Below are 23,874 nucleotides of genomic sequence, written 5' to 3' on the forward strand. Positions count from 1 at the left end.
TGTATGTGGTCGAAAGCAATCTAGTTCTTCATCAGGTTACCTCAATGGATTTCATTAGTGTAGCAGCTTTGGCTACCACATTTCTACTAATCATCACTTTTTTCTACAACCTTGTATTTCACAAAGGGTCGACCCAAGAACCACCCGAAGCCGGCGGCGCGTGGCCGATAATTGGCCATCTCCACCTCCTCGCAGCCCCTCGAGCCACCTTCAAAATCCTGGCCGACATGGCGGACAAATACGGGCCTATATTCCGAATAAGGCTCGGCAAGCAACAAGTCTTGGTGGTCAGCGACTCGCGAATCGCCAAAGAGTGCTTTACAACCAACGACAAAGCGCTCGCGGGCCGACCCAAGGCCTTAACCTCGGAGATCATAGGATACAACTACGCCATGTTTGGGCTGTGTCCGTACGGTGAGTACTGGCGTCATGTCCGCAAGGTTGTCGTGCTCCTGCTGCTATCCAACCGCCATAGAGAGGCGCTCATGCGGGTTTGGGAAACGGGACTAAGATCGTTTACCCAAGACATCTATCGAAGCTGGCTAAGGGACAAGAATGAAACCTCGGATGTAACAAAACTGGAGATGAAGGAGTTGTTTGGGAAACTAATCATGGACGTGACGATGAAGACGCTTTTCGGGCAGCAGTACGAGGAAGAAGTGAGCCGGAGAGTAATGACGACGGCCCGGCGATTACTTAATCTGAATGAGGTGATTGTTGTGGATGATTATCTGCCATGGCTAAGATGGTTGGACATAGGAGGTCATAAGAAGGCCTTGAAGGAGACAGCTAAAAAGATGGACAGTATAGTGGAAGGGTGGCTACAAGAACATAAAAGGAAAATAAATTCCAAATCTAAAGAAGAAGAAGACTTCATGGATGGATTGCTTAAAAGTTTTCATGGTGATGGGGATCAAAAAGATATTCCTAAAGATTTTGATGCTGACACAATTATGAAATCTACTTGCATGGTATGTGATCACTCTTTTAATTTGTTGTATAGTACTCTATAGTAAATCAATAATGAAGAGGTTTAATTGCCATCAATTATATAAAATTTAGTTATTTATTTTGACATCCACATATATAGACCCACATTAAATATTCTCTATATGTTTGTTTAGAATCATGCTATAGAGATCAAAACTTTTCACCATATTACAAATGATGAGGTAGGCGAATTCATAATAATCAATGAATAAAATAAGATTTCTTGTCACATCAATTTTAGTAGGGAAAAGAATTGGTGACAAATTTTTTGGTTTATATATTGTTTATATGAAAAATTTTCTATAATATTGTATTTTTGAAATCTAAATCATGATTGATGATATATAATTATTGCAAACTCAATAGAAAATATGAAGGGTATACCAACTATTTATCTAATGTTGTCATTTATGTTATTATTTGCTCTTTATGGTAGGGTATGCTATTAGCTGGTACCGAAACAACTACTACAACATTAATATGGGCACTCTCTTTAATATTAAACAATCCTGGTGTGCTAGAGAAGATTAGAGCAGAGCTAGACATCCATGTTGGAAGGGAAAGACATGTGAACCAATATGACTTAAGCAACTTGATTTATCTTCAAGCTGTGGTGAAAGAAACTTTACGTTTATATCCTCCTGGTCCTCTCTTGTTACCCCATGAATGTATAGATGATTGTGTGGTCAATGGCTACAACATTCAAAAGGGTACACGGCTATTGGTGAATGTATCTATGATTCATCGAGATACAAACTTTTGGTCAGATCCAGATATGTTTAAGCCGGAGAGATTCTTGAATGAATACAAGGACATTGATGTTAGGGGCAATGATTTTGATCTAATTCCATTCGGGAGTGGAAGGAGAGTTTGCCCTGCGATTTCTTTAGTCCTACAAATTATGGGGTTGGTATTGTCGTGTCTTATTCATGACTTTGATTTAAAGAGAATTTCAAATGAGCATATTGACATGATAGAGATGGTCGGGATTACCAACAAAAAGGCAAGTCCCCTCCATGTTTTTCTTACCCCACGCCTGCCTTCGCATCTCTACGGTTGAGCAGCTTAATTATGGAACTGAATAGTAGGCACTATCCTTTATGTAAGCACATACTTCTTGTCCTTTGAAATAAGAGTGAGATTTGGGGCAATCCAATGCCTCCTAAAGGTAGGGAAGAAGGGTGTTGACCATGAATCCATAAGACATGGATTCAGATATCATAGAACCTATAAGGCTATGAGCTACAATTAGAGCTTAGTCTCTACATTGTATGTATTTACCACTTTTCTTTTGCAATATGCTGGTGATAAGAACATATGCGTGTATCTTGTGAACATTAATTTAATGTATGTATTGCCGTATTGGTGTGTGATCATTGTGCTTATATGCTATATAAAATAGTTTCTGCAACTAAGCTTAAATTTATTCTTCAACTATTTCTATGAATACATTCTATGACACCATTTTCATAGAGGGAATTGAAAGGGATTGCAAGGAGGGATTATTATAGGAATATCAACTCAACTTTCATTGTGATTAAATGTATTTTCTTATAACACCTATACCATTGAGTGTTAACCTTGTAGGTTATAAATGAGTGTTTGTGTGAAAGAGAAATAAAAATAATGAGGTGGTGTGATAATAAATTATAAAGCCAGAAAAGTAACTCAAAAGTTTAGACAAGAGACCTGGATTGATTTTGATTAAATATACTTTCTCACAATGGATGACATTTTTGTTGAGCATAAATATAATATAAACATAAATGTGCAGTCCAACTATCAGCTTACGCTTTTAGTTGAGATGGAGCACATGCTTCAATTTGGTATCAAAGCCATGCAAAAGGTTATCGGCCCGCACACGTGAGGGGCGTGTGCAGTCCAACTATCAGCTTAAACTTTTAGTTGAGATGATGAACGTTTTGACCGCATACTTATGGGTGATTAGACGTTAATATTCATTCGAAAAGTCCCTAATGGATTTAAAGCTCTCGAAATGAGAGAAAATAAAAGTCGCAATATGTATAGTACTAATTAATTACATAGGTCTTTAAATGATTGAAATAGTTAATAATTGACTAAGTATTTTTCCTTTTGAAGAAATAATATGAAAATAATGTGTCATTATGTGTTTATTAAAGAGTGGTATAATGGAGTTATTTATTCATTATCTTAGTCTATACTTTGATTCTTAACACTTTTTCACCACATATTTTAACAATTTTTTATAACAAAATGCTTTTAGTTGAGTTGAACCTATGACTTGTTTGTGAATTGTTGTTTCTTTAGATAAATTGGTTGCAACGAGTCATTTGGAAGTCTTTTGGAGCATACAGGAACGATTCTAACACGTAAAGTATATTATACATTATTTCAATTCATAAAATACATTATTTTAACATATTAAATACATTATCTTACCCTAAAAATTTCATTATTCTAACACATATAAAGTACATTATTATATTCTGAACACATAAATTACATTATTCTAACTTATAAAATATATTATCTTACTCCCAAATGTTCATTATTTTAACAAGCAAGTGGAACAAGATTTTTTTAACATCAAAATGACTTCATTTTAGACCATGGTCCTAATAATAATTTGCCAAGGCACCCCTCCATGTTCTCCTTACCCCACGCCTGCCTTCGCATCATCATAGAAATATATATATATATATATATATGTTGATGATAAGAACATGTGTATATCTTGGGAACATTAATTCAATGTATTGCCGTACGTATTGGTGTGTGATCATTGTGCAATTATCGTGGACATCATTCCAATTCTGTTCATTACTATATGATGATATGATCGAATAACCATAATATATATATATAATAGTTTCTGCAACTAATTAAGCTTTAAATTTATTCTACAACTATTTCAGATAAGCTTCCTCCTAATATATGATTGCTATGACATTCATGAAGTGCAGAACAGTCATGCATTATCTCTGGTTCTGCAGAGCCTTCACAATGGTTATCCTCATCAGCTCCATGCTCACAATGATGTTCCTCTTCCATTATCCTAGTGTCTGATATACGATTGCAGCACGGATCTGATGTAGAACAGTCAGGCATAATCGTCATATGTAGTGACTTTGAATGCTCATCATCATGTTTATGTAATGTTGGATTATCTGAACAATTATGGCCACTTTGGCATGATTGAGGATGACAGCCATGGTCTTTTGCACATGAAATCTTGGAAGAACATGATGGGGCACACTTCTTGCCAAATCTCGAACCACATTTCTTGGCTAAACATCTCCGGGACTTGCAGGTCTTTCGGGACTCAGATTTGGAGCAGCAAGAATTCGAAGGCCGGTGGTGAGGAGCATGAGATGATGATGACTTGGTAGTAGTAGTTTCCCTGCTGCATTTATGTTTCTTGGTATGAAATGCAGCAGAAGATTTGCAGCACTTCTTTCGACTACGTTTAGGCGCCTCTCCTCGTCCTCGTAGAAGAAGCATGCTATTCAAGATGACTACCAAGCAGGTTCCAACATCAGCCAGAACTGCAGCCCAAACCAGTGGGTGACCAGCTATGGCTAATGCCATTATAGCAGCCTTAGTGCAGATTGCCAGCACAATGTTCTCAATCACTTTCCTCCAAACTCTTCTGCTAAGTTGTATGGCTTTAGGTATCCTGCCAATATCATTTGTCATGAGGATAACATGTCCCGTTTCCCGGGCAAGATCTGCCCCAGAAATACCCATTGAGATCCCAACATCAGCAGTGGCTAAAGCAGGGGCATCGTTCAAACCGTCGCCTATCATCCCCGTTCGAGCTCCCTTCTGAAAGTTCTTTATGATTTTCGCCTTCTCCTCAGGAAGAAGTTCGGCATGAAACTCGTCTAAGGCACCACCTAGCTGCAGATTATTATATCTTTACTAGAATCACCACAAGTACAAATAATTGAAGGATTGATGTAAGTATATATAGCTTAGGTACCTGTTCTTGAACATGCCTGGCAGCTGCATAGCTATCTCCTGTAAGCATTACAGTTTTGATCCCCATCACCTTCAGCTTTCTAATTGCTTCTTGTACCCCAGTTCTGCATGCATCAGACAGGCTGAAAACTCCAGCCAAAGATGATCCCACAAATATGTAGCTCATGGACTTTCCTTCTCTTCCATCACCATCAAATTCTGGAACTAAATTCATAGATTGTTCATTAGAATGAATCATGGAAACATATTTTTGGATGACAAGGGAAACTCATAGCCACTATCTGAGGGTCTGCACTGCATAAACCACGTTATGTGACCCTAGCTAGCAAAAAAGTAAACCAGCCTAGGTTGCCTATACCTGACTGACTCAAATCAAGAAGGCTAATAGGTTACTTTCACTAGGAGTCGGACTTGTAACATTGTGGTTACTAAATCAACAGTCTAACAAAAAATCAGTAATAACTAATAAATTGATGCATTACCTGAGGTGCATCCTGCTCTGGCAGATATTTTCTTGTTTCCTATGTAGATTTCCATCCCATCAATTTCACCATAAATTCCTTCACCAGGAAAGTTCTGAAAGTGTTCTACTTTCTCAGGATTTGGCTCCACAGAATGCAACTGTGCATAGTTGATTATGGCAGGAGCCATTGGGTGACTTGACTTGCTCTCTATGCTTGAAACCCTGAATGTGAATCACTACACTTTACTATCATCTATAGACTATATTGGCTGCCATAACCACATTCTTCTACAATATATTGGATGAGCTGAGATGTAATCTTTACCAGGAAAGCAGTGTATTGTGGTTGATACCATCCAGGAGTGAGCTGAAGTGTGCCACTGTAAATTCCCCCCTTGTTATTGTCCCTGTCTTGTCAAAAGCTATGACCTTTACTTTGGCAAGAATCTCAAGGTACTCTGCACCTTTAAACAGCACACCTGAAGCCGCGGCTCGCGAAAGTGCACAGAACATTGCAACAGGTGTGGACAACACAAGCGCACAGGGGCATGCACTCACCAACACAACCAAAGCCAAGTGGTACCTTTCGCTTCGATTCTCGGCTTTCACTGCACTTATTGCCAAAGAGGCTGAAATAGCCACAATGGCTGCAACACAAACCAAATATTTCATTGCAGATCAGAGGCTAAGTAGTAACCAGAAAGTTAATTGAGAGAAGATGTTAGTTGTTACCTGGTGTGTAATACTTAGCAATCTTGTCTATTGATCTTTGGGCTTTGGACTTGTTGCTCTGAGCTTCTTCTACCAGCTTTGCCATTCTAGCCACCGCACAATCTTCAGCCAATGCAGTAGTCTTGATGCTAATGTAGCCTGAAGGATATATATGATGAAAGAGTAGGCAAAAAATAATTGTCGAGAGTTAATTCTATTTTTAGTCCTAGATTTATAGGTGCATGGCAATTCACTTTTAGTCATTTTTTCAGAATATCCCCTTAGTCCTAGTATCATTGTGGCATAATCATTTTTTGTCTTCCGTTAACTTTATGGTCGAAATGTCTCCGTATATAATGACATTGTTGACGGAGGACCAAAAATGGTCATGCCACAGCAGCGCAATACTATGACTAAATGGATGTTCTGAAAAAGAATGACTAAAAGTGGACTGTATCTATAAATTTAGGGCCAGAAATGAAATTAACTCTAATTGATGACAAATTAAAACTCAAAATCACATAAAGTTGATGTGCTATATATAAGTACCATTAAGGTTAATTGTGCCAGCCCAAACAGTTGAATCCTTTTGCTTTGCCACAGGAAATGACTCCCCAGTCAAAGTCTTCTCATCTACCTCACATTCCCCTTCCACAACAATTCCATCAATTGGTATTACCTCACCAGCCTTAACAGCAAGAATGGTGTCCAGTTTGACTTCATTAGCATCAAGTATTTCACCAGTTTCAGCTAACACAGCTCTTTGTGGGACAACATTTACTAGTGATGACATAACAGCCATGGCCTACACAGTGAAGTAGTTAATGTACTTTTTCCAGAAATAGAAAAAATTTTACAGAGGGAATATAATGCTGTTGGCCTGGTTGCAAACCTTGTGACTTGCCCTTGACTCCAACCATTCTCCTGTGGTGAAAAGGAAGACAATTGTAGCAGCTTCCCAGTAATCATGTAGAACAATTGAACCTACAACTGGACACACAGAGAAAAACATAAAAATTAATTACAAAAAAAAAAAAGAAGCAGAAGTTTGGTGTATTTCCACCATTTTGCCTTTCATTTTAGTGCAAAAAAGCAGAAGTTTGGTGTATTAAAACTCCACTAAGAGATGCATGCATGCTGGGATATATGATTGAGATAGATAGCTATCAATATTATTAATTACCTGAAATTATCATAAGAATGTTGATGTCAAGTGTGAGATTACGCAGCGCCGCCACGGCCCTTCTAAGAACGGGAAAGCTGCCGACGACGGCGGCGGCAACAGCTAACCATTTCAAGGGTGCATACACATATTTAAGAAAGGAGAGCAGTAGCAGGATCCCACAAATAACCGCATAAGGACTTGGCAACATTTTTGGCTGATGATCATTTGTTTCTCCATTCACTTTTATGCTTGCCTCCAAACTTGCTTTGTTTAGTGCCCTCACTGCTCATAATTAACCACAATTCAGCTAAGGATATTAATAGATTATTATTATTATTATTATTATTATTATTATTCATTAATCATGCGCGGGCAACACAACCATAAAACAAAAGGAAATTGATAATAAAGTACTAAAAACCAATGAGACAGAATAATTGGTTTAGTATTAAAATCTAAACCCTCTACAATTTATACAAGAATAATGAACGTTTAGAGTGCTGCATCTAGTCGAGCACCACAATTAGACTGCCTACGTCAGGCGGGCCAATGAGCAACCAAACCCGACCCATTCACGGACAAAAACAGCCAATCGACAAACTCCATATACTAGGTACGCGCTAGGCCGGTACCCCACTCGGGAGTATCCATCAAATCCAATCTACCATGCTCAACACCAAATTAAATTGTAACAAAAAATTTCAAACCCCCAATGTTCGTGCTAGATTTTGCATGCATAGATGCAGGCCTATCTTGGACTAACTTAATTGTGTGTACTATGTATAGGCGTACATTTATTATGCCATGGATCCGGGTTCACATTACATGGTAGATCTAGGTTCATGTTCACAATTTCATAATTTCACGTTTACAATTTCATAACTTCACATTCACAACTTCATAACTCTATGTTCACAATTTTATAATTCCATGTGTACACTTTCATAATTTCATGTTCACAATTTTATAACTCTATGTTCACAATTTCACAACTCTATATTCAACAGTATAACAAAATTGTGAATATAGAGTTCAAAAATTGTGAATATTGAGTAATGTAATTTTATATATTGAGATCTAAAATTACGAATATAGAATTATAAAATTGTGAATTTAGAGTTTTAAAATTGTAAATATAGAATTTTATAATTGTGAACATGGACTTGGATCCACCTTGCAAAGTGGACCCGGGTTCATAAGCATAATTTGCCTATAGGCGTAGGTGCAGGCCTATCTTTGACTAACTTAATTGTGTGTACTATGCATAGATATAAAAGAGGGAAGACAACATATATAATAAGACTATATATATTTCCGAAATTAGAAAAAGAGATAAGGAGAGAATTGAAAGGGATGAAAATATTTTCTTGGCATCGTGCAACGTAACTTCAATCCAACGACATATATACATGCATATACGGCATCTTACATTTGGGCACTCGACGCCACGAAACTCTTTCTCCGACATCATGCATTTGTTCTCTCCATACAGTTTCATATCAAACGTCACGATCCTTCTACGTTAGTTATCCTTTTATTGTGGTCCATAATGACAAATACATATCCATTTAAAATAATGCTCTATGACTATAACCTATGATTATGAAATCGAATAAATATTATGTGAGATTCTCTTACCGAAAACATGCATGTATTATTTCTTAGTTAAATAATCAATATATTAATTAAAGAGAAATTTAGTAACTTAAAGTAGTTGGTAAACGAAGAACTACATACTAATATAACTACAAAGTCGATGTAATTTCATTTTTAGTCTGGTCACATGTATAAAGTTGTATATATTGCTATATTTAGCTTCGACTTAAAAATTGATAGCTAAATGTAGGGATGTCGATCTTAGTTCGAAATTGATGTACTAGCCTAATAAACTGAAAATTTTGAAGGGTTAGAATCGAAATATTTTTAGCCAAATAAAAAATCGACCCGATAATTCTAAAACAGATAAGCTCAGTGGCCCAAACGAGTTAGCCCAATATCTTGAGTCTCTTAAGACTATTCTTTGTTACATAAGTGATGTAAAACAAAATATACATAGAGTTTATTTGTAAGTTCATCTTTAATATTTTTTATTATTTTTAAAATAAATTTTCAATAAATATATTAATAAATTTATTGCAAAATAAAATATTTTTATGAAAATAAATAATGAAATAAAAAACTTACTATAATTATTATATTATAGTGTAAGTATATTAATTATTTTTAGTGAAAATTTAAAAATGGAGGTTGATATTGATTTAATGATGTATAAGTTTATATATATATTTTTTGGAATAATGTATAAGTTTATATTTATTAGTGTAAATGTGCTAGTTTATTAAAATTAAAGTTTATAATGCTAATTTAAAAATGTCAAAAGTTATGAGCCTCCCACCAATAAACTCGACAAACCAAAGTTTTAGAGTTAGGGTCAAGAAATTTGAACGTGACAAAAATTAATTAATTAGCTTGGCAATCCAATAAGGCTAATCAGAAATTGAATGAGTTAGTCCAATTGACATCTCTAATTAAATGTGATAATATCACGAAACTAATAAGAGTGATTTTTTTTTCTGTTACTTAAATGAGACGAACTAACACACTTATCAAATATCTCTCACTGAGTACTACTCTATTAATTATAGATACTAATCTATAATACACCAAATTAATCTTTAATGCATAACCATCCTAGATCAAAACTTTCTCCAAGTGGTAGAGTCTTAAATTTTTGTATTATGTATAAAATATGTAAACTATGATTGTCATATTTAAATTAAAGAAACGTGTGTTTAAGTCTACGACATATAGTCTTTTTGATGTAGTATCATATCAAATGATTATTTTTTTTAAGAAGAGAAAAAAGAAAAACAAGGAGAGAAATTAAGTGACTTTCCAACTACTTTTTAGATATATAAATTACTTCTAAATAGTTAGACTATTCAGTAAATATTTCTTTTTTGTTTTTAATTCAAAATTTTCAGGTTTCACCTACTATATTCTAGAACTAAAAAAATCCATCCTAAACTATGAAGTAAATTGAGTCATTGGAGGTAAATTTAGTAAATTTAAGGACAAAAAGTGAACATATCAACAATCAGAACATATTCTACTATTATTATATAACTTAGAAACAAAAAGTACAATTTTCCTTACAAATAAATATATTAATTACGTTACGTATGGTACGTACCTATCTGGTGCTGGGTAATGAGAAGAGGATCATGAACGACGACGACAGTTTTTGTGGTAACGATGACGGAAACGTCATGAACTCCGTCCAGAGGCTTCAAAATCTTGTCTATCAAAGGAACCTCAGAAGGACAGCAAATCCCAAGGACATCAAAGTAGCTTTTCTCTGTTGCATTATTGTTTTTCTCTCTCATTTCATCACCCATGATGTTTTTTTTTTTTCTTGTCTACTGTTACTACTCCACAGCTTCTCTCTACGCAATGATGTATATATATATGAGAGACAAGATATATTGGGATTTATAAATTAAAGACTAAAGAGGGTTTGGTGTGGAGTGTGGGAGTGTTTTCGAAAGTTGGAGAGATTAGAATTGGTGTTTGATCAAACCAAACCTATATACAAGCTACAGACTTATAATAATAATAGAAGTGTAATATAGTAGGAGTCCTAACAGGAGAGGAGATATGGAAATATGGCATAACTTTTGGAGAAAAGCTAACTAGCTAATATTCTTTAATTCCCACTTTATAATATTATATGTTTGGTTTAATATTTCTAATAATTATCATAATAAATAAAACTAAGAATCCATTAGGAGTATGAATGAGATGGGGCAGTTTTCTATCTTAGATCTTGATCAACACGAACATTATTAGTGTTAGTGTTTAGGAATTTTCAGTATATATCCTGACTAAGAAAACTCAATGATAAGATAAAATTAGATTTAAGAAGAAAAAAAAAATGTAACGGAAAGGATACTCATGCGTACGTTAAAGTATGACAATGATAACATTAAAATTTAAAATGGTTGTTCTATATTTAAAAGAAAAGAAAAAGAAAAACAAAGAAGAAGCTAATAAAATAATAAGTACTCCCTCTATCCCGAATTGGTTGTCTCATTTGGTTTCTGTTTATAGGGCAAATTATGCTATGGACCTAGGTCCACCTCGCAAGGTGGATTCGATCAGGTCTATGTTCACAAATTTAAAAGTCTATATTCACAATTTTAAAACCATATATTCACAATTTTAGATATCAAATTCTCAATATACAAAATTACATTACTCAATATTCACAATTGAACTTTATATTCACAATTTGGTTATATAGATTCAAAAATTGTGTTATACTATTGAATATAGAGTTATGAAATTGTGAACATAGAGTTATGAAATTGTGAACATAGAATTATGAAATTGTAGAGTTCAAAAATTGTGAACATATAGTTCTAAAATTTTGAACATAAAGTTCTAATAGTGTGAACGTAGAGTTCTGAAAGTGTGACATATACCTAGCATGGTATAACAACCGCTGTTTATAGTAATGGGCTAAAGCGGGGGTTTAGCACTGTTATGGAAAAACAGTTTGGGCGTTGGCAACTTGGCATAACAACCGCTGTTTATAGTAACGGGCTAAAGCGGGGGTTTAGCACTGTTATGGAAAAACAATTTGTACGTTTATATTTTATGTTATTCTTCTAATTTTATAAACCCTATGTCCCTATTGTCAGACTCTCAACTAGTCAACTCCATCGGAAGCAAATAAAAAAATATTAAATACTAATAATTAAAAAAATTAAAAATTTTAAATTAAATTTAACCTGGAATTCCTACGGTCAATTTTTAAAATTAGAAAAAAAAATACCCCTAATAAATAGGAAAGGAAACAAGAAATGAAAAATAAAAATTTGCAGCCTCTAACAGCAAAATAGTGTGCAAAAAAAAAAAAACAAAAAACAAAGACGTGCGCTTGGAGATGATGCAATCTCCAGAGAACAGTCCCTCCGGAAATTGGAAATAAAAAAAGGAGGAAAAATATTTGAAAAATACATATATAAGTGCAGAAAATCTTATATTCCTAAATAATTCAAGAATAAGATTCTAAAATAATTTAAGAATTATTACTACCAAGCGAGCTCAAATACCACTCGAGAGTAAGGGCGTGTGATAGGATAATTGGATAGGCACCCGACCTGGAATCACCCTAAGAAATCAAGGCTACGTAACGGAAACATTTACTCCATCGACTTATTCAAGAGGAAGCAATTATGGTGAAGACCACACTCAAGGTAGCCTCAGCTCTTCATTACTATGAAAACCATTACTTAGCTTGAACAGAGAGACGTTGCAGGCATTAGTATAAGTATGTATAGTAGGAAACCTTTCATTAGGCAATGGGATGCTCTAATTCTTGTACTCAACACTCTAAGCAATACAACTCTGATTACTTTTCAAATATTATACAGTAACTGAAATAGGATCGTGGATCTTGAATGCACAAGAAAAGTGATACATATGATTTTATATTATTATTTGCCCCATAATTTAGTTGGTTTTGTTGCTTATTTCTTTTACCTTGATGAATTTGAGACTCGCTTGTGTATTACATTTGCTTAATCTTCGTTTATTCACGAATGAGGAGCAAAGAAAGGAATTTTTATCATCTTGGATAAGTTTTCGAAGCATAGGAATTTACCCAAGGTCGGAAAGAAGCAACGGAGCACGAAAGAAGTCAGAAGACAAACAGAGAAGGCACCTCACGGCCGTGAGGCACCACAAGGACAACAGCGGGTCACTGCACCTCACGGCCACGATCCCGGCCGTGAGGGTGCCCGTGATCCTGCTGCTGTCCAGTATTTAATGACGCGTTCAGCTGTCTTTTTGGGTATTTCGAGCCCTAGTTTAGTTCAATACAATTTTCCTTCTCTTTAGAGTTTTCCATAGCGTAGAATAGAATAGTTTTACATACTTGAATTCGTTTGCAAGCTTGGAATCGTGATTTGGATTGGAATTACTCCTCAAGATTGTTAGTAAAGTTTTTTCTTTTATTCTTTAGATTCACTGCTATGATTTCAATATGTAATTCTTGCTTTGTTTTGTTTGCTTTAATTATGAGCGATTAGTTCGTTTATGGGTTTAGATTAGGGGTCTATTGCTAGTCTTGATGTTCAATTTGTGATAATTGCATAAATGTATTGAATTATTTACCTAGGGTTTATGTTAAATTGGGGATTAATTTCTACTTGTTATTAATTGATGGCCACAATTGATTGCTAGTTTAGGAGAGAAATTTATTACAATGAAAGTTGGGTGAAGACCTCGAGCCTTACCAATTTCAACTTAATTTTTCCTACTATGAGAATATGGATAATTTGGGGGCTTACAATGCTTAGGTGCTTAAGACTATGATTGATGTAAGACTATGATTGATGCATCACGAAAGTGGAGCAATCCTAGCGTAGTTCTATTTATTGATTACGAAAGTAGTTGAATTGAATTCTTGTGTGCATTGCCCATAAATCCCTAAGTTAATCCTTCTTTCCCTAATTCTGAGTTGTTAGAACATCAAGATTGCAGTACAGGCACATTTCTTTATCATACAATTTATTCATTAGTCAATTTATTTTCCTTTAATTTCCCTATTCAGTTATCATTTACTTGGATTCTATTTTATTCAATTGCTCTAGTGCCTAGAATTTCTTAATTCACACAATTACGTGCCATAGCCCCAATCCTCAGCAGAACGACATTTTACACTCACAATTATACTGATCAATAAGCCTAAAGTTCCTACTTAATTTTAGCTAAACTCCTACGTCTGCAGGGCAACTCACGTTAGCCCAATCCACTAGATGATCACAAAGAGTTACAATGGGCAACAAAACAACCATACAATCTACGGTTTACACAAATACTCTAACCAACGCCTTCATCATCTTCAAGCTGACCACATGCATGCCACAATCAAACATTACCAACACGACATCATCAAACACTCATACAAAGTTGGTAGAACACTCAAAATAATTATAGGAATTTTACTAGAGCTTTAGTGAACTGCTGGATCAGACTTAGCGCATTAAATCTTCAAGAAATCCCAAGCTTATGCGATGTTTATATAGTAGAATTCCCAATTGTTTAAATCTGAAATAATGCACCTTAGATCCCCTCAAATTAAGCTGTTGCATTCATTCAAAAGTCAGCAAAAATAATGGATCATAAAACCATATTCGGTTAGAGAGAAACAAGCTTATTGTTCCACGTTCTGACCTTGATCCAGGCGGCCAAAAGAGCATATTGACTTAGGTCCAAAAACTAATCCAGAATAACAAAATTAACTTATAATAATTAAGCCAATAATATAAAAAGGTCCAAATGTGTATCATTTGTACGCTTACACTAACATATTTACCACCATTGAATTTTCATTTTTAATGTACTGAATTTTTATTTTTTGATAGTATATTTAAATATGAATCATTAGTATATTAAAAAAAATGAACTTTCAAAAAATAAACATTCAAGTATCCAAAATGAATCTTAAATATATTAAAAATGAATATTTTTGTTAATAGTACGTCTTGTAAGGTAAATCATATTCCATAATATATCTGGCTTTCCCACTATTTTAAGCTGTTTATATAGCTCAATTTACAACACTACTACCCCTGTTGATATCACTTTAATCTCAACTCACAATTTTAGCTAAAATTTATTTTAATTTTGAATTTAATGTTTGAATCAATCATTTCTAGAGTTAGTGAGATTGAGTCTTGTATTAGCAGTACTGAACCTTTTGGAATTACATGCAGTAACTATATGTAAATGATAGAAGAATACTAGCTATACAATTGGCTAACTAATAGAAGACTAATAGGAGTCCTAACACTCCCCCTCAAGCGCAGGCAGGCGCAGCAACCTGCAGCTTGTCACGAAGAAAAGTAAACCGAGGAGCAGCCAGAGGTTTAGTAAAGACGTCCGCCAATTGATCTTTAGTAGAAATGAAATTAACCTGAAGCTCACCAGCAGCCACCTTGTCACGAACAAAGTGATAATCAATCTCAATGTGCTTCGTGCGAGCATGAAACACAGGATTAGCAGCCATATATGTGGCGCCAAGATTATCACACCAGAGCTTCGGTGGAGAGTCCGGAGGCATGCCTAGCTCATGAAGCAGAGAAACAATCCAGGTGACTTCAGCACACACATCAGCCAGCGCCTTATACTCAGCTTCTGTAGAGGAACGAGCGACAGTCCTCTGCTTCTTGCACACCCACGAGATAAGATTAGAGCCCAAGAAGACAGCAAAACCGTTTGTAGACTTTCTATCATCAGGACAGCCAGCCCAGTCAGAATCCAAATAAGCATGAATGACCGAGTGAGAAGACTTGCGCAGCAACAGACCCAGATTAGCCGTCCCTTTGACATACCGAAGCACTCGCTTAAGTTGCACCCAATGGTCCGTCGTCGGCGCATGCATATGCTGGCATAACAGATTCACCGCAAATGACAGATCAGGTCGAGTCACGGTAAGATACTGCAAGGCACCAGCAAGGCTCCGGTAGCGAGTGGGATCCGAATACAACTCAGACGCAACAGACGAGGACCGTGACACAGGGATCGGGGTAGCCAAAGGCTTACAGTCCGACATGCCAGCCCGCTTCAGGATGTCAGACATATATCGTCTCTAAGAGAGCAACAGTCCACTAGCAGTAGGCACAGTCTCAATACCCAGAAAGAAAGACGGACTACCAAGATCACGAATCTTGAAAGCAACAGATAACTTGGAAATAAGCGCCGACACCAATGCTGAATCACTCCCCATTACCAAAATATCGTCTACATAGACCAGCAAGTACACACGCAGCTCCCCCTGTGTATAGATAAACAAAGACACATCCGTCTTGGAAGCCTGAAAACCCACAGACAAAATAAACGTGTGCAAACGCGTGAACCATGCTCGCGGGGCCTGCTTGAGACCATACAAGGATCGCTGCAACAAACAAACATGAGTAGGAAATTCCGAATCTGTATAGCCAGGTGGCTGACTCATATAAACAGTCTCAGCTAGCGACCCATTCAAAAAGGCGTTGTGCACATCAAGCTGCCGCACAACCCAACTGGAAGACAGAGCCAAAGAGAGCAGCAAGCGAACTATTGTGGGCTTAACCACAAGACTAAAAGTGTCAAAAAAGTCCTGTCCAGCCACCTGATTGAAACCCTTAGCGATAAGCCGGGCTTTATGCCGTTCAATCGAACCATCAGCTCTCCGTTTGGTGCGAAACACCCACTTACAACCGATAATATTCATACCTTCACGAACAGGCACAATCTTCCAAGTTTGATTTTGCAATAAAGCATTAAACTCAGCATCCATAGCCTCCCTCCACTCAGGAAACCGAACAGCCTGAGTATAACACGTTGGCTCGGCAGGGCACAACTCAGCAGACAGAGAGACTAATACAGCCCCCTCGGACCGAGCTCGATTGCGGGTCATAGGAGGGTCCCGAGGCACAGCAGTACGGGAAGCTAGAGCACGCCGACCCCTAGGAGCCACCATAGTCGGCCTCACACAAACAGGCACTCCTACCGGATCAGGAGCAGAGACAGGCAAGCGAGCAACACCCCAGGGCGGTAACGGAGGAGCAACAGCAGGCTGCACATTAGTCTTAGCAGCAAAAGGAAAAACATGCTCATCGAAACGAACATGCCTACAAACAAAGACCTTGTTAGTGTTTAAATCCATACATCGATACCCTCGAAAAGAGCTAGGATAGCCTAGAAAGACACACGGAGCTGACCGAAAACTCATTTTATTGCGATTATAAGGACGGAGATGCGAAAAGCATAAGCAACCAAAAACACGAAGAAACGAGTAAGAGGGAGGAGACCGATGAAGCATAAAGTGCGGACTTTTATTATTTAAGACAGACGTGGGCATGCGATTAATCAGATAGACAGCAGATTCAAACGCATAATCCCAAAACCGAGAAGGGACAGACGCATGAGCAAGAAGGGTAAGACCTGTTTCGACAATGTGACGGTGCTTACGCTCAACGCGACCATTTTGTTCGTGAGTGTAAGCACACGACTGTCTGTGAAAGATGCCTAGTTTAAGAAACTCAGAGCGCAGCTTCTTATATTCAGCACCGAGATCGGACTGAACAGACTTAATGCGACACCCATAGGAACGTTCAACCAACGCACGAAATTGAGCAAAAATAGCATACAATTCAGATTTTAAACGCATAGGAAAGAACCAAGTAAAGCGCGTAAAATCGTCAACAAAAATTACGAAATAACGGTATCCATTAACAGAAGAAACTGGAGCAGGGCCCCAAATATCGGTATAAATCAAATCTAAAACACTCGAACTAGAAGACTGAATACTAGCAAGAGGGAAACGCGCAGATTTCCCCATCTGACAAGCAGTACAAATAGAATCTAAACGACTAGGAGAGCTAACTAAACAAGATCTCAAGATATGACTCTGAACACGATGATGAGGATGCCCAAGACGTCCATGCCACACAGAAGACGACGCTCGAGCGGAAAATAAAGCAGACGGGGAAGACATCGGTAAAGAGTAAAGGCCACCCGAACTTCTACCCCGGAGGAGCACCGCTTTGGTGCGGATATCCTTCACAACAAAATACGAGGGGTGAAACTCAAAGAAAACATTATTCTCAGAGGCAAACTTTTGAACAGACAGTAACGACGCAGACAACCCAGGGACATGCAAAACACGAGACATATGAAAGGAACGAGAGGGGGTTGAAAACGATGTATAACCAACACTAGAGATAGACAAGGCCTTACCGTTACCAACCCGAAGAGCGTCCGCGCCTGAGTAAGCCTCAGCTGTAGAGAAAACACGATCATCCGGAGTGGCATGATTTGTGGCTCCAGTGTCGGGGAACCAATGTTGAGTCGCTAAAGACGCTCCCGGGTCAGACGAGTCCTGAAACACCATGTTAGCCTGAGACCCATCAGAATAGCGACGATAACACGTCACTGCAGTATGCCCGGGTAAGTCACATATCTGACAACGCAAACCAGACCGGGAGCCGCCGCGACCCCCGCGCCAACCAGATTGCTGACCACGCCCCCGCATCTGCCCAAACGGTTGGGAGCCAGACCCGCGCCAGTTCTGCCCGGACTGCGACGAGAAACCAGAACCAGAACGGGGAGCACCACCGCGCTATTGCTGTGCACCTCGGTGACCACCGCGCCCTGAACCGCGACGCGCAACATGAGCAGCTGTCGACAAAACACCAGCAGGAGGAAATTCTGTAGCATGAGCGAATTCTTGAGCCCCCAACTGATCTGCCATCTCTTCCAGCGTGAGAGGCACAGGCCGCGACGACAAAGAGGCGGCGAACGAGCGAAAATCCTGCCGCAGTCCACGGAACACATAGATGTTCATCTCATCGTCGGAGACGGGACGCCCTGCAAGAACCAAGTCCTCAAGAATCACCTTCACTCGGCCTACATAATCAGCGATCGAAGCCTCCCCTTGCTGTAACGTCTGCAACTAACTCAGGAGATGGACAGCGCGAGCCCGTGAAGTAGAAGCCAGTGCAAGCTCAATGGCGTTCCATGCCGCCATGGACGTTTGCTTGCCAAGAATTAACGGGATCACCTCTTCGGACAAGGATGCAATGATCATCGACAATATGGCCTGGTCCTGTTGAAACCACAACGCGTAAGCGGGATTAGCCGAGGGAGGAGTACCGACAGCCGCACCAGCGGGAGGAGGCAGCAGCGGAGACGGAGCGAGAACCGAGCCATCGACGTAGCCCATCAAATTCTGGCCGTGAAGGAAGGGTATCAACTGAGCTCTCCAGAAAAGAAAATTCCGTGTATTAAGTTTAATACTAACGTAATGATGTGCCGATGATAAAGAATTCGGCAACGGCGGAGCAGTAACGTTGGAAACTGTCCGCTCAGAAGAGACGGCCGCGGAATTTGCGTCGGCCATCGGAGACCTGGCGTATGATACCAGATTGAGTCTTGTATTAGCAGTACTGAACCTTTTGGTATTACATGCAGTAACTATATGTAAATGATAGAAGTATACTAGCTATAGAATTGGCTAACTAATAGAAGACTAATAGGAGTCCTAACAAGTGACTTTATATATATATATATATTTTAAGTTGAGATTTAAAGAGTCAAATTTAGTAACTTACATTGTCGGCAAACAGGTTTCTACATTCTTTTTCACTGTTTATTTATTTATTTATTTTTGAAAATAAAGGATTAATTCATTAAATCATTGAGAATACAATCTTCAACAAGAAAAATAGGAGTATAAAACCACTCCCTGCAATCTAACTCAGAAACGACCTCCTAAGCAATAGTATTAGCGGCGCGATTTGCAAATCGCTTAGCAAAATAAAATGCTAATTCTTTAATATCACCTATTATTATATATTAATTTTTTTTCCTAATCAAAAGATATTTAAATAATTTCCTCATAATTATTTTTTTAATACTACTAATGCTCTTACAAATATAGTATATGTTGAGCACAAAGTCAAAAATATGAGACTACCCCGACCACTCGTACTTTATCTGATCTTCAAGGAGTTTTATTTGTATGCAATCTACACAGTGCATGGGACAATAATAATGCAAAAGTCTAAGCGATCTCACGATTATTGAAACCATGGATTTCAGTCTGCAAGCCATTGTAGCAGCTTTGGCTACCTCTTTTCTACTACTCACCTTTCTCTACAACCTCTTATGTCACAAAGGGACGTCGTCTAGCCAAGAACCACCGGAAGCAGGCGGCGCATGGCCAATAATCGGCCATCTCCACCTCCTCTCTGCCGCTCGACCCACCTTCAAAATCTTGAGCGACATGGCGGACAAATACGGGCCTATATTCCGACTAAGGCTCTGCGCCCAACAAGTCTTGGTGGTGAGCGACTCGCGAATCGCCAAACAATGCTTTACCACCAATGATAGAGCCTTGGCTGGGCGGCCCAAGGCCATAGCTTCGGAGATCATGGGATACAACTACGCCATTGTTGGGCTACGTCCCTATGGTCACTACTGGCGCTATGTCCGCAAGGTTATAATGCTCCAGTTGCTGTCCACCCCCCGTCTCGAGGTGTTCGGGCGGGTTTTGGAATCGGGAGTAAGATCATTCACCCAAGACATCTACAAAAGCTGGTTAAAGGACAGGAATAAGAATGGATCCGAGGATGTAAAGGTGGACATGAAGGAGTGGTCCGCGAAACTAATCATGGACGTCACGATGCAGATGCTTTTTGGGCAGCGGTACGAGGAAGAAGGGAGCCGGACAGTAGTTGTGACAGTGAGGAGATTCTTTGAATTGATGGGGGTGACTCTTGTGGGGGATTACCTGCCATGGCTAAGATGGTTGGACATAGGAGGACATGAGAAGGCCATGAAGGAGACAGCTAAAGAGATGGACACCATAATGGAAAGTTGGCTACAAGACCACAAAACAAAAAGAAATACCAAATCTAAAGAGGAAGAAGACTTCATGGATGGATTGCTGTCCAGTTTTGAGGATGACAAAGATAATATTCCTAAAGATTTTGATGCAGACACAATTGTGAAAGCCACTTGCATAGTATGTGACTCTTTTGTTGTTTTGGTTTCACTTAATTCTATTTTTTGTTATTTATGTTATTCTTCAATCTTTATGGCAGGCTGTGCTATTAGCTGCCACGGATACAACTACGGTAACATTAACATGGGCAATTTCTTTAGTTTTGAACAATTATAGTGTGTTGGAGAAGATTCGAGTTGAGCTAGATACTCTTGTTGGGAGGGAAAGGGATGTCAACAAATTCGACCTAAACAACTTGACTTATCTTCAAGCGGTTGTGAAAGAAACTTTACGTTTATATCCTGCTGGTCCTCTTTTACTGCCTCATGAATCTATTGATGATTGCATGGTCGATGGTTACCACATCTCAAAGGGTGTACGCATGTTGATGAATGTTTCTAAGATTCATCGAGATCCAAGATTTTGGTCGGATCCTAATGTGTTTAGGCAAGAGAGATTCTTGAGTGAACACAAAGATATTGATGTTAAGGGCAATCACTTTGAGTTAATTCCATTTGGAAGCGGGAGGAGAATGTATCCTGGGATTTCTTTAGCACTACAAATTTTGGAGTTGGCCTTGGCTAGTCTAATTCATAACTTTAATTTAAATAGGATTTCAGATGAACCTATTGACATGACTGAGAGCGTTGGGCTGACAATTATGAAGAAAACTCCCCTCTATGCTCTTCTTACCCCACGCCTATCTTCACATCTCTACCGTTGAGTTGCTTAATTATGGAATCCAGAAGACATGGAGTCATATACAATAATCACAGAACCTATGAGCTACAGTGGTAGCTTAGCCTCTATATATTATTGCATTTACCACTTTTCTTTTGCAGTATGTTAGTGATAAGATTATAGAAAAACTTCTATCGAATCCAGATGTGAGGTCTTGGAAACATGCAAGAGATTTTCACCTTTTGTGGGCAAGATTATATCAAAATTGACCCACGCACTCATTCGTTATCTATGCATTTTAAATTGATATGTATAGGCTGTGTATACCTTGTGAACCTTTAATTAATGTATATATTGCAGTATTGGTGTGTGATCATTGTGGTATCTATATGATTATATGAATACTATTGTAAGTGATAGATCGAATTCGATTATTCAATTTAAAGATTAAATCAATAATTAATTCAAAGATTATACAACTATTATACACTGAACAAGAGGAAATATTATTGTTATGAAGAAATGGGATACATAATCCATATTTCTAGGAACAACACATGTCTATATTAACCAACTCTTACTCTGAATACAACCTTACAATTTAGTTAGAACTTATTGCTATTCAGATAATTAAGGATAGATACGTACACTTAATAGAACTCTACATTGTTGGGAAAATGGAAGTACGTGGCAAAGATTTTACTGATGATTTAGTCTGGGTCAACTATCCACCACAAGTTGATGAGTGACCAAGATTTGTTAGGCAGTATGTGGTCATAATCATTTAGCCTATATTATTTAAATGGGGTATTATTGAGTTTACTCTAGATTGTAAGTGTCAGTTGAAGTTGGTGGTTTCCACCTCCCAAAATAATTTTGCGAGTTGGATCATACAATCGAGAGCTAAGTATTATAAATTAATACTCATATATAACATCCATAATAATAAATAATCACCTGGGGTTCGCTATTGGGTAAGTGGTCACAGTGGAGTTCACGCCGTGCACTCCACCGTGACATTACTCAGTAGTGTGCCCTATGTATATAGGGGCTGTGAAGGTCATCATATCGTGACCCCTGGACTAGCTTGCAAGTTCTCAGTTTCACGTTGGTAGGTGGTCACGGCATGACTACCCGCGTGACACTCGGAACCTGCAAGCTGGTCTAGCAGAGTAACAGGTCACGATGGAGGTGACCTTTATCATGAAGTGCTAGATTAGTTTGCAGGTGTTGAGACCTTACACTGGTGGTCACGGAGTGATCACCAGTATGATACCCAACACTTGAGATTGCCCAGTGTGGTCATGGTGAAATTCATGTCGTTGCTCCCATGCTCCGTGTCATGTTGTTGACCCTTTATTTTGAATCATTTTACATTGATATCTTTCATAATTGTCCTCTCTTTAAGCTCATGATGCATGCCTAGGTCCAATTTTTCCTTTCTACAATCACAAACACATCAAACTAAGCCTTGTTCCACCATATTTACCTAGCATTCAAGCAAAATTAAGCATAAGTGAAGCACAGTTATGAGTCATTTCATGGCTTATCACAAATTCACAATATAAACACTTTACTGATTTATGCCGTTATTATTACATCTTTTATCCTTGATTAAGTCAGTTAATATTGTCATTAATAATATAAATTAAACTTAATTTTTTGCAAAAGTAATCAATGAGTATTAAAGAGAAATATTATACAGATTAATAATACACTTACTTTTAATATTTTTTTTTACTGCTATCTTTTTAATTTTATAAAGGGGTACAAGAATGCTAGCACATGAATTATTAGAGACACATCACCATACAAAAGTGTTTTTGATTCGCACATTATAATCAAAAATGGGAATCAAGAGTCATGATCAGGTGCGGCCGTGCTCTCCCGTGCGGCCGTGCGGTTCACACCACTCAATGTTACGAAATACATCACTATGCTAAGAAACACACCACACAAATATGCATTGTGGTGTGTTTCTTAACATTGTGGTGTGTTTCATTATTTTTAATTGTGGTGTGTTTCTTAACATTGAGTGGTGTATTTCGTAACATTGAGTGGTGTGTGACCGCACGGCCGCACGGGAGAGCACGGCCGCATTGGAACCAAAATCTGGGAATCAAATATATATTTGGTAATGGTAATAAGTTTTGGTGAAAGAAATTATTTTACATGTTTGGTAGTATGGTGAAATTGGAATGATTACCAATATTGATATTTAGTTATGTATGACCCTATAATGGAAATAAATGTTTTTTAATATATATATATATATATATATATATATATATATATATATATATATATATATATATATATATATATATATATATATATATATAT

General features: G+C 37.7%; 3 protein-coding genes across 3 annotated transcripts; 2 read left to right on the forward strand and 1 right to left on the reverse strand.

Annotated features, from left to right (window-relative positions):
- Positions 1–2,401, forward strand: LOC116001702 (cytochrome P450 82A4-like). The gene is made up of 2 exons (XM_031241608.1): positions 1–971; positions 1,427–2,401. The coding sequence occupies exons 1-2, from the start codon at positions 45–47 to the stop codon at positions 2,048–2,050; spliced, it is 1,551 nt and encodes a 516-aa protein (XP_031097468.1). The 5' UTR covers positions 1–44; the 3' UTR covers positions 2,051–2,401.
- A 1,466-nt stretch (positions 2,402–3,867) lies between these two features.
- On the reverse strand, positions 3,868–10,703 carry LOC116002280 (putative inactive cadmium/zinc-transporting ATPase HMA3). Its single transcript, XM_031242384.1, has 9 exons — positions 10,486–10,703; positions 7,311–7,574; positions 7,020–7,117; positions 6,677–6,932; positions 6,149–6,286; positions 5,742–6,063; positions 5,436–5,638; positions 4,955–5,157; positions 3,868–4,872 (listed from the first exon to the last, which is right to left on the reverse strand). Exons 1-9 carry the CDS (start codon positions 10,688–10,690, stop codon positions 3,868–3,870), a joined length of 2,694 nt encoding a protein of 897 aa, XP_031098244.1. The 5' UTR covers positions 10,691–10,703.
- Positions 10,704–19,919: 9,216 nt separating this feature from the next.
- LOC116002899 (cytochrome P450 CYP82D47-like) lies at positions 19,920–21,907 on the forward strand. Its single transcript, XM_031243083.1, has 2 exons — positions 19,920–20,871; positions 20,951–21,907. The coding sequence occupies exons 1-2, from the start codon at positions 19,936–19,938 to the stop codon at positions 21,572–21,574; spliced, it is 1,560 nt and encodes a 519-aa protein (XP_031098943.1). The 5' UTR covers positions 19,920–19,935; the 3' UTR covers positions 21,575–21,907.
- The last annotated feature ends 1,967 nt before the right edge of the window (positions 21,908–23,874 follow it).

Source organism: Ipomoea triloba, chromosome 13 (assembly GCF_003576645.1).
Source record: "Ipomoea triloba cultivar NCNSP0323 chromosome 13, ASM357664v1".
Classification (NCBI taxonomy): Eukaryota; Viridiplantae; Streptophyta; class Magnoliopsida; order Solanales; family Convolvulaceae; genus Ipomoea; species Ipomoea triloba.